This window comes from Mustela lutreola, chromosome 12, assembly GCF_030435805.1.
Source record: "Mustela lutreola isolate mMusLut2 chromosome 12, mMusLut2.pri, whole genome shotgun sequence".
Taxonomy (NCBI): Eukaryota; Metazoa; Chordata; class Mammalia; order Carnivora; family Mustelidae; genus Mustela; species Mustela lutreola.
The window spans coordinates 73,281,152-73,296,069 of NC_081301.1; the positions used below are offsets into that span (position 1 = coordinate 73,281,152).

Consider the following 14,918-nt stretch of genomic DNA (forward strand, 5'->3'; position numbering starts at 1 on the left):
CTGCATCCTAACTGATTCAAGAAGTATTCTAACATAATTTTCTGAGAAATCCGGGGAAAAAAAGAAAGAAAAGGAAAAGAAAGAAAGCCATTATGAGGATATTAAAGACTTCAGACAGACAGTGAGGGAGGGATAGAATATTTTAAAGTTTCTGAGTTCATTGTCAATCCCACTGTAATATGAGACCTTTGTAAGAGAATTGATAAAACTCAAGAAGAGAGGGGAATCGAATGTTCATGAAGAAGCATTGTTGTAGAGCTTGGCTGGTCCTGTACCTTTCATTCATTCCACAGATAGTTTTGGAGAGTGTGCTGTGAGTCAGGCAATGGTCTAAGCTCTAGAGGACATACTGGTAGACAGAATAGTCGGGAGCAGTCAGGTCCTTGCCTTTGTCGAATTTACAGTCTAGTAGAGGGAGACAGACAAGAAACAAATAACCATGATAAATAACTAAAAGACAAGGCAGGTGACAAGGTGTATGTAGTGTTACAAGAAAAAACAATAAAGAAGCCCCTGGGTGGCTCCCTGGTTAAGCATCGGACGCTTTTTTTTTTTTTTTTTAGATTTTATTTATTTGTTTGGGGAGAGAAGAGAGCACAAGAAGGGTGAGCTGCAGGTAGAGGATAAGCAAGCTTCCCGCTGAGCAAGGAGCCTGATCCAGAACTTGATCCCAAGGCCCTGGGAGACCCTGGGATCCTGACCTGAGTGGAGAGCAGATGCTTAAGCATTGGAGCCACCCGTGTGTTCCTCTTTCTTTCTTTCTTTCTTTCTTTCTTTCTTTCTTTCTTTCTTTCTTTCTTTCTTTCTTTCTTTCTTCTTCCTTCCTTCCTTCCTTCCTTCCTTCCTTCCTCCCTTCCTTTCTTTTTTTAAGGCATCTGACTCTTGATTTCAGCTCAGGTATTGATCTCAGGGTGGTGAGTTCAGGCCCCACACTGGGCATGGAGCCTACCTAAAAATAAAAAATAAATTTAAAAATTTTTAAAAAGTACTAGATGAGGTGAGGGGAATTGGGAAGGCAGAGGAGAGGGTGGTGAATAGCAACTTAATAGGCAGTCCGAGTAGGCCTCATTGAGAAATGATCTTTGAGAGAAGATATTAGAGGGTGTTAGCAATACAGACACCAAAGAGAAGAAAAGCATTCTAGACAGAGGGAACAGCCAGTGCAAAGTCCTGAGGTAAGAGCTTTCCTGGTATGATGCAGGAACGGCAAGAAGGTAGTGTGGCTAGGGTGGAATGAATGAAAGGGTAAGAGGAATTAGGAGTGAGATCAGAAGTAAAGGGAAGGGCTTTGTAGTCATTTTATGGACTTTGGCTTTTACTTCCACAGGAATGGGGAGTCACTGAGGGATCTTGAGGGGGGAATCATAATCTGGCTCAGATTTTACCATGACTTTCCTGGCTATCATATACAGATAAAGGAGAACATAAATGAAAGCTGATGATCACAGCAATACAGTGAAGCAGTGGTGGTAACTAGCAAGTTGGAAGTAGTGGAGATGGTGAGATAACCTTGGATTCCAGATGTATTTAAAGGACCCAACACAATTCCCTTAACCAAGTAGATAAAACACATGAGGAAAAAACATGTGCTGACAAAGCTGTGAATACAACTCCTCAGCTTCTGACTCCATGGCCCTAACAAAGAACAAGAACAGTGGCACTGGGTTTGTGAAAAGTTGACTTGTCAAGATGTATCACATTGTCAAAGTGTGGTTGAAGATAGAAGATACAGTATAACACATGGAGCAGGGTTAATGTTCCTGGAAGCAGACCCCGGCCAAATTTCTGCTTCCTGTTGTTAAGAAATATGTCCAGGGGCACCTGGGTGGCTCAGTGTGTTAAGCCTCTGCCTTCGGCTCAGATCATGATCTCAGGGTCCTGGGATTGAGTCCCATATTGGGCCTCTCTGCTCAGCGTGGAGCCTGCTTCCTCTACAGTCTCTCTTTGCCAGCCTCTCTGCCTACTTATGATCTGTCGAATAAATAAATAAAATCTTAAAAAAAAAAAAAAAGAAAGAAAGAAATATGTCTAGACCATGAAACAATCATCACAAAGGTTCTGAGAAACTCAGCATTCCCTCCTGAGAAACTCAGCATTCCCTCCAGTGACAACCAAAACAAAACAAAACAAACAAACAAACAAACAAACAAAAACTTTTACAACCAGATTGTAAGGATCAATTTTAATTCCCATTGTATTATATAGACAAAAAGAGCTGTACTATCTGTCAGTATCTTTGATTAGTATTGCATCTCGTTTGAGAGAGCGTCATCTACCCACAACGTGAATCTTAAAGGCAAATTTAGAATGGAATAGACATTGGGGAACAAATACATTGAAAAAAATGCAAATAAAAAATATTTTAAACTCAAAAAGGTGTATCCTCCACTGATCCTATAGAACTCCGGATATTTGAGGCAGACTTTTCCTCAACCAGTTCTTCTGTATAAGGATTACTCAGCTGGGTGTGGTGAAGCTCCTGTCCCATAATAAATGTATTCATGTATCACCACACTCCCTTTGGAGCCTGTTTAAAAGCCATTCTCTGCCTGTCAGACAGATTATTGGCTTGATTCTCATGTCTGTTCAGAACCAAATCATCTAGATGAGGCATTATACAAAAGTTGTACCAATGTGTTTTAAATCACCTAAGTATAGATAGTAGTTAATAATGGACTCTGCCCCATTGAAGTTTGGTTTCCAGCAGTGCCATTTACTTTACTGTAAATGCTACTTCCCCACCTTTAAAACAGGCATAATGATATTTTGAGAGGATTTGTTGTGAGGTTTAGAGTTAATATTTGTAAAGCCCTCTGCACAGTGCCTGGCAATACCCTGTGTGTATGTGTCCATTATTAAGGAGCAGTGCTCCCCGGCATCTCACGGATTTAAATTTAATGCTCTTAAAAAGCAGAGAAACCAAAACTGCCACACTTTTTCAAGGCTCTCTGATTTTATTCGCTTCAAAGCATTTAAAACATGACGGACAGCAAAGAAGGTCAAAAGAAGAAAAGATAGGGAACCCCGAGTTGTTTGTTCGCGAGTTCCAGGCGTGTCTTCTTCGTTCAAAAACTCGACCGTGACTCCCAGATCATCTTTGTGATTACACACATTCTTGAATACACGGATTTGTTTCGTTAAGTAAAACCAATCCGTAGACAACCTAAGAAAAAAGCGGAGTATCTCTCCCGACCACACTGAGCCCTTCCATCACTCGGACTTGTCGGAAAAACAGCAAGAGCGCCACGAGGCCTCAGCGTCCGGCTGCACTTGCCCTGGACGCCAACGAGAGCATCCAGGGGCAAAGCAGAGCCGCCGGGCGTCCGAGCCGAGCGAGCCCCGCGCCTCCCGCGGAGAACCAGAGGTCTGCTCCCCGCGCTTCCGCGGTGCTTTCAAGGCCTGTTAGAGACCTGCGGCCCGGGTGAAGCCGGCCCCGGCGAGGAGAGGAGGGACGGAGCCGGAACACTGCTGCCTGGCCCGGGTCTGGAGCCCAGGAGCCCGCGCCGAACGGCGGCGGCGGAAGCAGGCGGGAGGGGGCGGGGCGGGGGCGGGGCGGGGCGGGGCTAGGCGGCGGGCGCCTCCGGGCGCGGCGCGCGTTTCCGGCGTGAGCGGCGGAGCGCTGGGGCGGGGGCACCGCCTGCTCCGAACAGCGCACAATGAGACAGCGCTGAGCGCCGGAAGTGGGGCCGAAGGAAAACACGGAGAGGGAGCCCGGCCGGGACAGGAAGAGGCGGGGGACCACGGCGGAGGTGGTGAGTGCTTCGGGGAGCCTTCTCCCCGCGTCCCTCCCAGACCAGCCTCCGGGGTGGGTCTCCGGTGGGTTCCTTGGTCTCCGGAGTAGAGGGTGGGCCCGGCCGGAGAGAAACGTTGGCTCTATCCCCCGCCGGCCTCCTCGCCCCAGTTGCGAGGACCTGGGAGCCCTCAGGCCGGCGGGGACTGAGCTCCTCGGATTCGAGTCCGCATCTTCACTTTGTGTCAGACCCTGCCGGCGCCGGAGAAGCAGGGACTTGGGTGGAGGCACTCGGCCCCGGCCCCCTGGCCGGCCGGGGGGACCCCGGAACCCCATTGAGGAGGCAGGTCACTTCCTGCTTCCTGGTCCCCGAGGTGGCTTCGTGGCCGGGAGTGCGGGGACGCCTCCTTTTTCTCTGCCTTCTGCCCCGAAGGGTGTAAACTGAGGCAGATCGGGGGTGGGGCGATCAGACGGGGTCGAAGAGGGAGAACTGCTATCCGTGACAAAACCAAACTTGTTGGGGTTAGAGAATGAAGACTGGGGAGGTTAGCTGGAGTTGTCTCTTAATCTGAAATCCAGCCCCCTTGACGAGGGAAGCCTTGGTGGGGAGCGAGCCCCTCCGCGAGGCCCTCCCCAGGCCAAGCGTTCGAAGCCCCTGGTTCTGGATAGTGGTGGCGAGGAGGAGCCGAGGCCCTTCCCTAAAGGACGGAGAAGTGACAGGAAAGTGGAGATGAGCTACATTCACAGAAAGTTTCGGTTACTTTGTATAACACTTAAAAGTAATTGCCAACTTTTTTTTTTTTTTTTTTGAAGTCCGTTTCCGGAGTTTTTTAACAACACAAGTTTGGGAGTGAGGGTTTTGTTTGGTTTTGTGGAGAACTTTTGTTTTATTGGTAAAGCCACCCAACTTGATATGAGTAACATTTTTTTAATACTCCAGTTTTCGAGACTGTAAGGAGCGTCCCTCAGTCACGTATATAATCTTCATGTTAAATAGTAAGTACTAATTTTCGTGAAGAATATTACAGGATTCAAGCCTCCCGACTTTCAGTGTAATGCGCTGATTATTAGAATGAGATGGAAATTAGGAAAACAAGAGTTTGTATAGGCTTTTGAGCATCTGTGCAATAAACGTGTTGTATTTCAATATCTTGTTATAGTTTGATGATTTCCCAAAATGCCTAATTTCAGGTGCAGAGTAAGAAAATTGAAGTCAAAGACCATGGGAGATGCAGCAAAACCGTATTTTGTGAAACGTGCTAAGGACCGAGGGACAATAGATGATGAGGATTTCAGAAGGGGTCACCCCCAGCAAGATTATTTGATAATGGATGATTATGCTAAAGGCCATAGCAGTAAAATGGAAAAAGGCCTTCCAAAAAAAAAAATAACACCAGGGAACTATGGGAGTACCCCCAGAAAAGGACCATATGCTGTTTCCAGCAATCCCTATGCATTTAAAAACCCAATTTACAGTCAACCTGCTTGGATAAATGACAACCACAAAGATCAGAGTAAGAGGTGGCTCTCTGATGAACTTGCTGGTAATTCAGACAGTCGGAGGGAATATAAACCTGGACCTAGAATTCCTGTTATAAACCGACCAAGAAAAGACTCCTTTCAAGAAAGTGAGGATGGATATAGGTGGCAAGACACAAGAGGCTGCAGAACTGTAAGACGACTACTTCATAAAGACTTGACAAGCCTAGAAACCATGTCAGAAATGGAAGCGGGAAGCCCTGGTAATGTGTTCCAACTTGTCAAGTTACAACTCCAAAGTCGCAATGTCTTTTTCATCCAAATGAGGTTTATTATTTTCAGCAATGTAGTTCTGATTTTTCATAGTTCCTGCTTATTTAATGTGAATACTTTAAAAATTGTAATCATGGTATTTGGGCAACTTAAAAACATTGCGTGTACTGATCACTTCAAAAATTCACTTGGCTATGAGGCCCATTTTACTTTAGTAAACATATTTCCCATTGGTGCCTTTTACTCTTTCGCCCTGGGTACTATATCATATTTTCTAAGTGGTGTATAATGTATTTTCTAAAATTATGTATTGTAATTTTGTATTTGAATAGCGAATGCGTCCATAATATAAATGACAGAATATAAAGCTAAAAAAAATCGTATTCAATGTAAGTACACAATATAGACTGTATTTCCTATCACAGAAGGTTATCTGTCTTTTGGATGGAGTATCGATCTCCACAGGAGGGTAGTCCACGATTTTTTTTTTCCTCAAAAGTGACCATGGCAAACAGGCTGGGACACATTAAGTTTTGAAAGTCAGGAAAAATAGATGAAAGTTTTGCCTTTTAGTTTCTGTAGCACCAAAACCCATTTCTGAGTGCCCTCTGTGTTTGATAATAATTGCCTCAAAGTGAGTATAAGTTTTTCTAAAAGGTGAATAGATTTTGTCCATGTAGCAGTGATTTTTATAAACAGGAAAATTAGCTAATGGACAGTAGTTACTGAAATGAAAGAAACTAATAAATCTGAAGGAAAAAGTAAAATAGTATTTAGTCTGAAAATATAAATTATGCTTGGGAAAATGGGCTTCTAAATATATTGGCTGTAGGCCTTTTTTTTTTAAGATTTTATTTATTGAGAGAGTGAGAGTGAGAAAGAGAGAGCATGCCTGAGCACACAAAGACAGAGAGGGAGAGACAGAAGTAGGCTCCCTGCTGAGCAAGAAGCTCTATGCAGGACTTGATCCCAGGGTCCTGGGATCATGACCTGAGCCAAAGGCAGACTCCTAACAGAGCCCCCCAGCTGCCGGGCTGTAAGCTTTTTTTTAGTGACCATATGGAATGGGTGGCAAATTGGCCGGCATTTTAAAGTTTTTGTTTTGTTTTGTTGTTTTTTTTTTTTTAATTTAAGTAAATCTAGGCAATGTTGGCATTCTCTCCTCAGTATCCACAAGTCCTTTTCTTACGTGTTATCTCACAGTGGCCAGTTACATTTATGCATGTTACTGGTAAGGCATTTGAATTTGTGATCTGGACATTTAGAATACTTAACAGAAAACGTCATTTGTTATCTTTAGGGAGTCTTATGATAGTCTTAAATGAGAGAATAGTTGCCATTTTAGGTTTCTTAAGGTAGGAAAAGCAAGAGAATATGTCTTGTATAGTAGAAATAGAATGAGGTGTTATAAAGGAATCCCGGGAGAGAAAAAGCTTGGCTGCATGAATCTTTAAGCTAGAACGAAATTGAAAGAATTGTCTGATCTAGTGCTCTGTTGTGATACATCAGGGTACAGTCACAACTTTTCAAAAAAGCAGGCTGCTGTGGTCTGGCGTGGTTAAATGTATTTACTGGGGTAGTGGCTGAGGAAGTGGAACTGAAATTGAGTGCTGTGCTGCATTGGCCGTTAACTCAGCCTCACTGGACCTTGAATCTGACAGAGGGAAACCGAACACATTGATAATTTCTTGGCCTTTGATTGGTGTTTATCTTTTTTAAAGTCTTCATATATTTAAGTATTTCTATATTATTGTGTCCAGGCAGGACATGGATATCTTAACGCAGTTACCAATAGTCTTTTACAAGAAAAAGTTGGTCTTGAGTAGCATTATAAAAACAAAGATTTATAGAATAAAAGTTTGCAACCAGATAGACATTAATAGGGACTGTTAACAGACTAAAAACTTCTTGAATATGTATTCTTGTTTAGTCTGAAAAGCAGCTAAGAAAGTTACTTTTAAGTGGTTTTGAACAGGAAGTACATACATTTTTACTGTCCTTTTAATTGAAGACAGTGCCCAAACGCCCATGTTCTCTGTAAATGAAAAATATGTATGTGCTGTCCCAACTGCGAGATGAAGAACTGTTCAGCTTCTAGCCCTTGAACATCTTCATAAGGGAAATACTAAGCTTTAGTATAAAATAACTTACTGTAGAGAGAAATTCAATTTGAAGTATAAACTTTGCACTGCACTCAGGATCCCAAAAAGGATCTCATTAAAGGGACTGAAATTTTCCTTGAATCAGAATTCTCTCTTAAGGAAGGGTCTCATTAAATGATGTGAGAAGCCAGTGAAAATTATCTTAGAGTTGCTTTGGTTTTTAATACTTATTTTCTATTTTCCAGTTCTGTGTTACCGCCCTGTACTTCATCCCTCAAATATCCTAGGTTGCCAATTTAATGTATTTGGGACAATTCCATTAGTGATCTTAGCTGGAAAATATCCACTCATATACACATGTCCTTTGAGAATGGTATCATGGGCCATATGCAAATAAAATATGGGAAACTCGGAATACTATATACAGAGAATTCATGTTATAAGACACCTGCAAGAGCCAGGTAGTCTTCCTCTTTGTAATTGTGGGAACTTCTTAGCAACATCCAGTTTTGTCTTTCAAGATTCCCTTCAATGAGACTTTATTTGACCGTTTTTACCATGCAGTCCTGTGAATCTCAGTTCAGAAGGTGATCCTGTCTTGTCAGTCATGGTCTACTCTAGATGTGAATGGATATAAGGGGGGATTTCAGTAAGTTCTTTCCAGTTCTTACATTGTTAGATAAAAGGTTGAATTTCAGAATTCCATCCATGCTTTAATCTTTATTTTAAATCCCATTACTTTCACTTAGTCATTAGTCCCTGAGTTATTTTCTTGGGCCAGCATTTTCCCCATCTGGATGATGGGGGCAGTATCAGCATCTATGACAGGATCACTACGGGGATGTAACAAGGCAGTGCACATCAAGTACTTGCATTGCATCTGTCGCATAAAAAATACTCCATAATGACAGCTGCCATCGTCATCGTCATCAGACAGAATTTCTGCAGCCATCCCTTATCTGTATAAAGACAGTAAGGAGTGGGGCACCTGGCTGGCTCGATTGGAGAATGCAACCCTTGATATTGGGGTTGTGACTTTGAGCCCCATGTTGGATGTAGAGATTACCTAAAAATAAAATATTTAAAAGGAAAAAAGGAGTTAATCGTGCTCTTTGAAGGGAAATTGTCATCCCAGAAGATGACAGCAAATATAGTTACATGAAAAGCCTTTGTGATTCGAGAGAGGAGGAGTTAAAAATGGAATTTGGTTCCATATCAATTACTGTAGTATAACTAATACGGACTTTTTCTTTTTTTTTTAAGTAGGGATTCATCTGTATTTTTTTTTAAGATTTTATTTATTTATTTGATAGGCGATAGAGCAGGTGCACAAACAGGGAATGGCAGAACGAGAGGAAGAAGCAGGCTCCCCACTGAGCAGGGAGCCTGATGAGGGACTTGATCCCACAACCCTGGGATCACGACCTGAGCCAATGGCAGACATTTAACTGATTGAGCTACCCAGGTGCCTCTAATATGGACTTTTCTAATGGTATTGCACATATTTGTGTAAATCTCTAATGAGTGTTTGCCAAAGTAGGAAACTTGTGAACACTGAAATCAGATATAATTATTTAGAGTAGAGCTTGGAAGATACACAAATTAAATGAGAACAGACACGCCTCTAAGTTTAAAGAAGTGCTTATCTCAGAAGTTGATGCAGATGGAGAGGACAGTCCTTAAAAGACGGTGATAATTTATTTAATTGGGAGTAGAGGAGCGTTAAAAAGCTGGTATTAAAAGTAGACTGGTTTTTCTCCGCAAACAACTACTTACCTTGTGTATTATTTGTTTGGCCCGTTTTGATGGCTTAAAAAAAAAGAAACTATTTGTCCTAATACTTTAATTTCTTTCAATTGCCACTTAGAGAAGCTATTTATGGAATTTCATTGTATATTCATCTTATGGTACTTTGAGCACAGTGCTTGCTACTTTTCCTTTAGAGTTATTGGCAACAGCTTTTTGCAAATTAGAGATCCTATATTTCCCTTTTCTGACTCACAAGTTTTTTCAGACAACTGGTTTATTGTAACTGCTGTACAAGAAATACATTCCACTGAAAACTTGACATAGGAATTGCCTCATGCAGGGCTTTTCAGTAGGTTTATATTTTGAAAGAGTAATTTTTGATCAGCCATTTAAACATTATTCAAAACATTTATCACAATTTTAATTGGAGAAATGAATTTTATTTTAATTGTATGTAATACTGATTTATTTTCAGAGCTTGGGCTATTTAAAACAATTTTTTAATAGATTAATCCCACAGTCATCTTCAGTTCCACAGGTAGAAAAGTTGTAAATTTTTTAAAAAGGCAACAAATTGACTTACTAGTTACAAAGATTGTAGAAGTAACAACAGAGTTTAAATGAATTAGTCCATACTTGTAGAAAGCTTATTTCAACTAACGCCTTTTTTTCTTTGAAATGTGCTTATTGTACAGGCTGTCCAAAGAAGCTAAAATGAAAGTAAATATAAGATGGGAACTAGTTGTCCTCTGTAAATAAAATTTTGGCTTGAACTGCTTATATCCGTGTAGGGAGAGGGCCCAATTACATGAAAGCTGAATTTACAACTAAATGATGGATTTTCATTGCACGTGATAATGTAGTTAATTTCTGAGTTCTTTGGAGATCATATTGTCAGTCTTTGCTCTGTTGAGGTTGTTTACCAAAAAAAAAAAAAAAAAAAAAATGAAAGCAAATGTGGATAGTTTTCAGTAGAATAACAGGTATACCAGAATATATTTCATACATTTATATTGTATATCATAATGTATTAGGTGTATTAGAATTACAAGTATACTTACCTTCAGAGGACAATTTTTACTATTGCTGAATATGTTCAGGAGTATACTTGGAAGAAATGATAAAATCACATTGTATGGTTGAAGCGAATTCTTTTCCAGTGTTTCCGAAAGAGGATTTCTGTGGGTTGGTGTATCTAGATGAGGTGGCCAATGAGTATTCACGCATTTTATCCATGGAAGAGCTTTCCTTTTGCTGTGTTCAGATAACCACATTACTTAGTTAATAAATATGTATGAATAAATATGCACGGTCTGCTTTTTTGTCATAGTGGTATTACTCAAGATTACCAATAATATTTTCCCCCTAACTTAAGAAAACAAGAAGCAGAGGTCCAGACCTCGGAAGCCACGTAGGACTAGAAATGAGGAAAATGAGCAGGACGGAGACTTGGAAGGCCCCGTGATTGACGAGTCTGTGCTTTCAACGAAGGAGCTCCTGGGCTTACAGCAGGCAGAGGAGCGATTAAAAAGAGACTTCATTGACAGACTAAAAAGGGTAATGTCTTTTATTTGTTACTTAAAGTCCTTGTCTTTAAAGGACTTGTGTTTAAGCTGTGCTAGTAATTGGAACGTATGCTTTGATGAGTTAGGCATCCTACTACAGTTATTAGTATTTAAGCGCTGTGAGTTAAAAGTGGTACTCAATTTGATTTAATAGAATCACTTCCCAAAAATGGCCATTAGGATAGTGGTTAAGAGTGACAATAATATATTAACAGTTTTTAAAGTGATGGGGAAGTAATTTCTGGCTAACTTTTGTTTGCCTCTGTTTTAGAAGATACTGTGTGTGTGTATGTATATATATATATATCTCTCTAAATCTCTCCAAATTATAGCGACCAAGAAACTACCCTACAGCTAAGTACACCTGCAAACTTTGTGATGTTTTAATTGAATCCATTGCATTTGCCCATAAGCACATCAAAGAGAAGAGGCACAAGAAAAACATTAAGGTAAGTTTAATGTAACCCAAACAAATGTTTATTTGTTAGTTGTTTTTACTTGTCATCTTTGTGACATTTCTGTCTTTAAGGGTATGATATTAATAACTTCACTACTTATATTACTGAATTTATTTTAGACAAAATACATTGGTCAGATATGTTTTGCTGGGCAGTCTTATGAATTTCATTAAGAACAGTATCAAGATGAGTGAAGTCATTGATAGGACCTTGGTATATGCCCTTATGCCCGTAATAATAAAGCAAATAATTTGTCATTGCTGCTTTTAATGTTTTTTCCCTGCACTTTTTCCTTATTTTTGCCTGCCTTCTATTATCACTTTATGTGCATAAAGAAGTATATGTGTTTGATGAACTGAAGACTAACACAGCTAAGGTGAGAGGGAGAGCTAAGAAAAATATTCCAGAATATTCTACAGGGTGTTATCTCAGTGAATGGTAGAAGGTAAAAACTGTGTGAGTCATTTTTAATCTCAATATTGATCTTAAAAGGAGAAACAAGAGGAAGAGTTGCTCACTACGTTACCCCCGCCTACACCCTCCCAGATAAATGCAATTGGTATTGCCATTGACAAAGTGGTACAGGAGTTTGGCTTACACAATGAGAACTTGGAACAGAGACTAGAAATTAAACGTATCATGGGAAATGTGTTCCAACACAAGTTACCAGGTATTTTCTAGATTTGTTTTTCTATTTAGCTACCTAAAAGTGCCTCATGCATTTTTCCAACCCATAGTAATTTTCATTTAATAGAAATTGAATTACCATGTCCTGAAGCTCTTAATTTTTGTTTGTTTTTGTTTCTTCTGGCTTTCCCCAAGGTAACAAAGACTTCTATGTGCACTGTCATTAAACCTGTCTTCATTATGAATTTCCTTGTACACATGTACTTTAAGTTAAATGCTCCCAATTAGGAGGGCACTGTGGGACTCTGTGTATCTACCTGTTTACCTTCCTACCTATTCAAATTGACACAACATTTTAAGTTAAAATAAAAGTATATTTGAGTCATTCTCAGGTTGTGTCCCAAAAAGGTTCTGTTTAACCACTTTTAAAAAGAATTGCAACATCTAAAATGAGCTCTGAACCTATTTTGTAATAGATTTTGTGTACTGTTGATTAAATTTTCCAGGATATGTCTGTGGAGCCACAGAAAACTATTGTTTAGAAAGCTCCACAAGTGATTCTAACCCACAGTTAGGATTGGAATCACTATTCAGAGGTTATCACCATATCCCCCATAGAACCATTTGTTCTACTGAAAAAGCATTCATATGGACTATCATTCATTCTTGTGTATACCTTCATAAAAATAAAGGGCAAGGATCTGCTCATTTCATTATATCTGTATGTCATCCTTTGTGTTATAGACAAGTTCCGAGAAAGGGATTTGTAATGTCAGTGATTTGTGCTGTAGATTTCCATTATAAAATTTAATGTACTTTGTCATGGAAAACTGTTAAAACTCAAAGAAACCACTTGACTTAACAAACCTAGAAAACCCCACAAAAACCCCTGGTGGAAAGGAGATGATTTTTTGGCACAGTGATGTTAAACATTGGGAGAAAATGCCATAAATAAATATAGGCAGCAAATACACACACACACACACACACACACACACACACACACACACCTGTCTTCCTCTTAAGAGTGAATTGCTTGTTGCCTAACATTTTAAGTTATATCAGTGATTTTATAATTATTTTTCAAAAGTTTTCCCTAAGAGAGCATATTGTATTAAGCGTCTTTTTGTTCATAATTATACTGAAAAGTAACTTTATGCTGATTTTTATGAGTATTCTGTTGAAACATGATCTTTACAGTAAATTATACCTGTATGTGTATTTTCGAAAAGATTAAATGTTTGTACTAACTCTTGAGTATACTATCAGGTTTATAAATATAAGACAAAGTTAAGCATCGTTTTTAGCTTTCCGATTGTAAAAATCCTGGCAAATAATATTTTCTGCACAAAATATAAAATAAGTTAGAATTTTTTAAACATGTTTTACAATTGGCATAAAAGAGTAGCTGTTAACCTAAACTGCAGACCATGCAGCCATCCCCCGTTACATAAAACAAAATGAATACAAGCAAAGAGCCAGCTGTTCCTTTTTGTTTATTTATACTAGATTTGAATACTGTCTTACATTCATGCATAGTCTTAATTGATGGTTCCATGTCTTAAACAGCAGTGTTTTGTTATGACTTCTGAGAAATTTCACCTTATATATGACTTTTTTTTTTTCCAGATTGTTCTCTGAGATTATATGGGTCATCCTGTAGCAGATTGGGTTTCAAAAATTCAGATGTAAATATTGACATTCAATTTCCAGCCATTGTAAGTACAAAATAAAATGTTGAAATTTTCACAGAGTGGTCTGGAAATTCTTTTTTTTTTCAAATGTGAGCTATATAAGAGTATATTTAGATACTTGAAGATAATATAAGTGGCAGCTTTCCCCCCAAAACTTCCAGTTCCATGCTCTTCTGCCAACCTTCAATTTTAGTGCATTTCTTTTAATACTGTACAGATTTCTGTACTTCTTTATAGATCTTTCATGTATACTTCAAATGCTGGTTTTCTAACTATGTAACTCTAATGGGGCTTTTTTAGGTTCTGTTAACTTGAGAAGATTAAATTATCTTGGTAAAGTCAACTTTCCAATGTCAGAGAAGAATTTCAGATTTTAAACAGTGTGGATGTGGCAACATTTGTGACCTGAAAACTCCATTCGCTCCTAAGTTGCTACTTCTATATACCTACTTGGTTAAAATAATTGGGCTTTTGAAGACTCACACCTAGCCTGGATTTCTGGTTCAAATATGATTGAAAAAGATATGAGTCAGAATTTTGAATCTGGAAGGCACTCTAATAGATCATCTGTTCATCCACTGCTGGTTCCCCAGGCCAGTTTGCAGATGGTTTATGCCATTTACCTGGTTTGCTAGTTAAAAATAATGAAGAAGGGCGCCTGGGTGGCTCAGTGGGTTACGCCTCTGCCTTCAGCTCAGGTCATGATCCCAGGGTCCTGGGATCGAGTCCTGCATCGGGCTCTCTGCTCTGCGGGGAGCCTGCTTCCTCCTCTCTCTCTGCCTGCCTCTCTGCCTAATTGTGATCTCTGTCTGTCAAATAAATAAAATCTTTAAAAAATAATAATAATAATAATGAAGAAGATTCCTGGGCATCATCCCAGGAATGTTCTGTCATACAGCTTCTCATTCGTTGCCATCCCTGACGGCTATAGCTACATGGTCAGCTGACCAATAGATTTTACTCTTCTTTTAGCCTTCAGTCAAAATTGAATTAAATTTATTTTTTTTTTATATTTTATTTATTTATTTGACAGAGAGAAATCATAAGTAGATGGAGAGGCAGGCAGAGGGAGAGGGAAGCCGGCTCTCTGCTGAGCAGAGAGCCCGATGCGGGACTCGATCCCAGGACTCTGAGATCATGACCTGAGCTGAAGGCAGCAGCTTAACCCACTGAGCCATCCAGGCGCCCATAATTGAATTAAATTTAAACTTGAATTAAAATTCAATCAAAGTTAGTAATTT

The 14,918-nt window shown here is 39.6% G+C and overlaps 1 protein-coding gene across 9 annotated transcripts in view; it reads left to right on the forward strand.

The window, feature by feature from the left end:
• The first annotated feature begins 3,596 nt into the window (after window positions 1–3,596).
• Window positions 3,597–14,918, forward strand: part of TUT7 (terminal uridylyl transferase 7) — a 61,381-nt gene continuing 50,059 nt past the window's right edge. For 5 of the 9 annotated variants that reach the window (XM_059142744.1, XM_059142750.1, XM_059142749.1 and 2 more), the window contains exons 1-6: window positions 3,597–3,752; window positions 4,922–5,472; window positions 10,709–10,890; window positions 11,231–11,347; window positions 11,849–12,026; window positions 13,613–13,701. In XM_059142744.1, the coding sequence (XP_058998727.1) occupies window positions 4,953–5,472; window positions 10,709–10,890; window positions 11,231–11,347; window positions 11,849–12,026; window positions 13,613–13,701 (1,086 nt within the window). In that variant the 5' untranslated portion in view covers window positions 3,597–3,752; window positions 4,922–4,952. Of the gene's footprint in view, window positions 3,817–3,842; window positions 4,727–4,921; window positions 5,473–10,708; window positions 10,891–11,230; window positions 11,348–11,848; window positions 12,027–13,612; window positions 13,702–14,918 lie in introns of those variants that run through there. The other 4 variants (XM_059142746.1, XM_059142745.1, XM_059142747.1 and 1 more) reach the window with 4 other exon arrangements.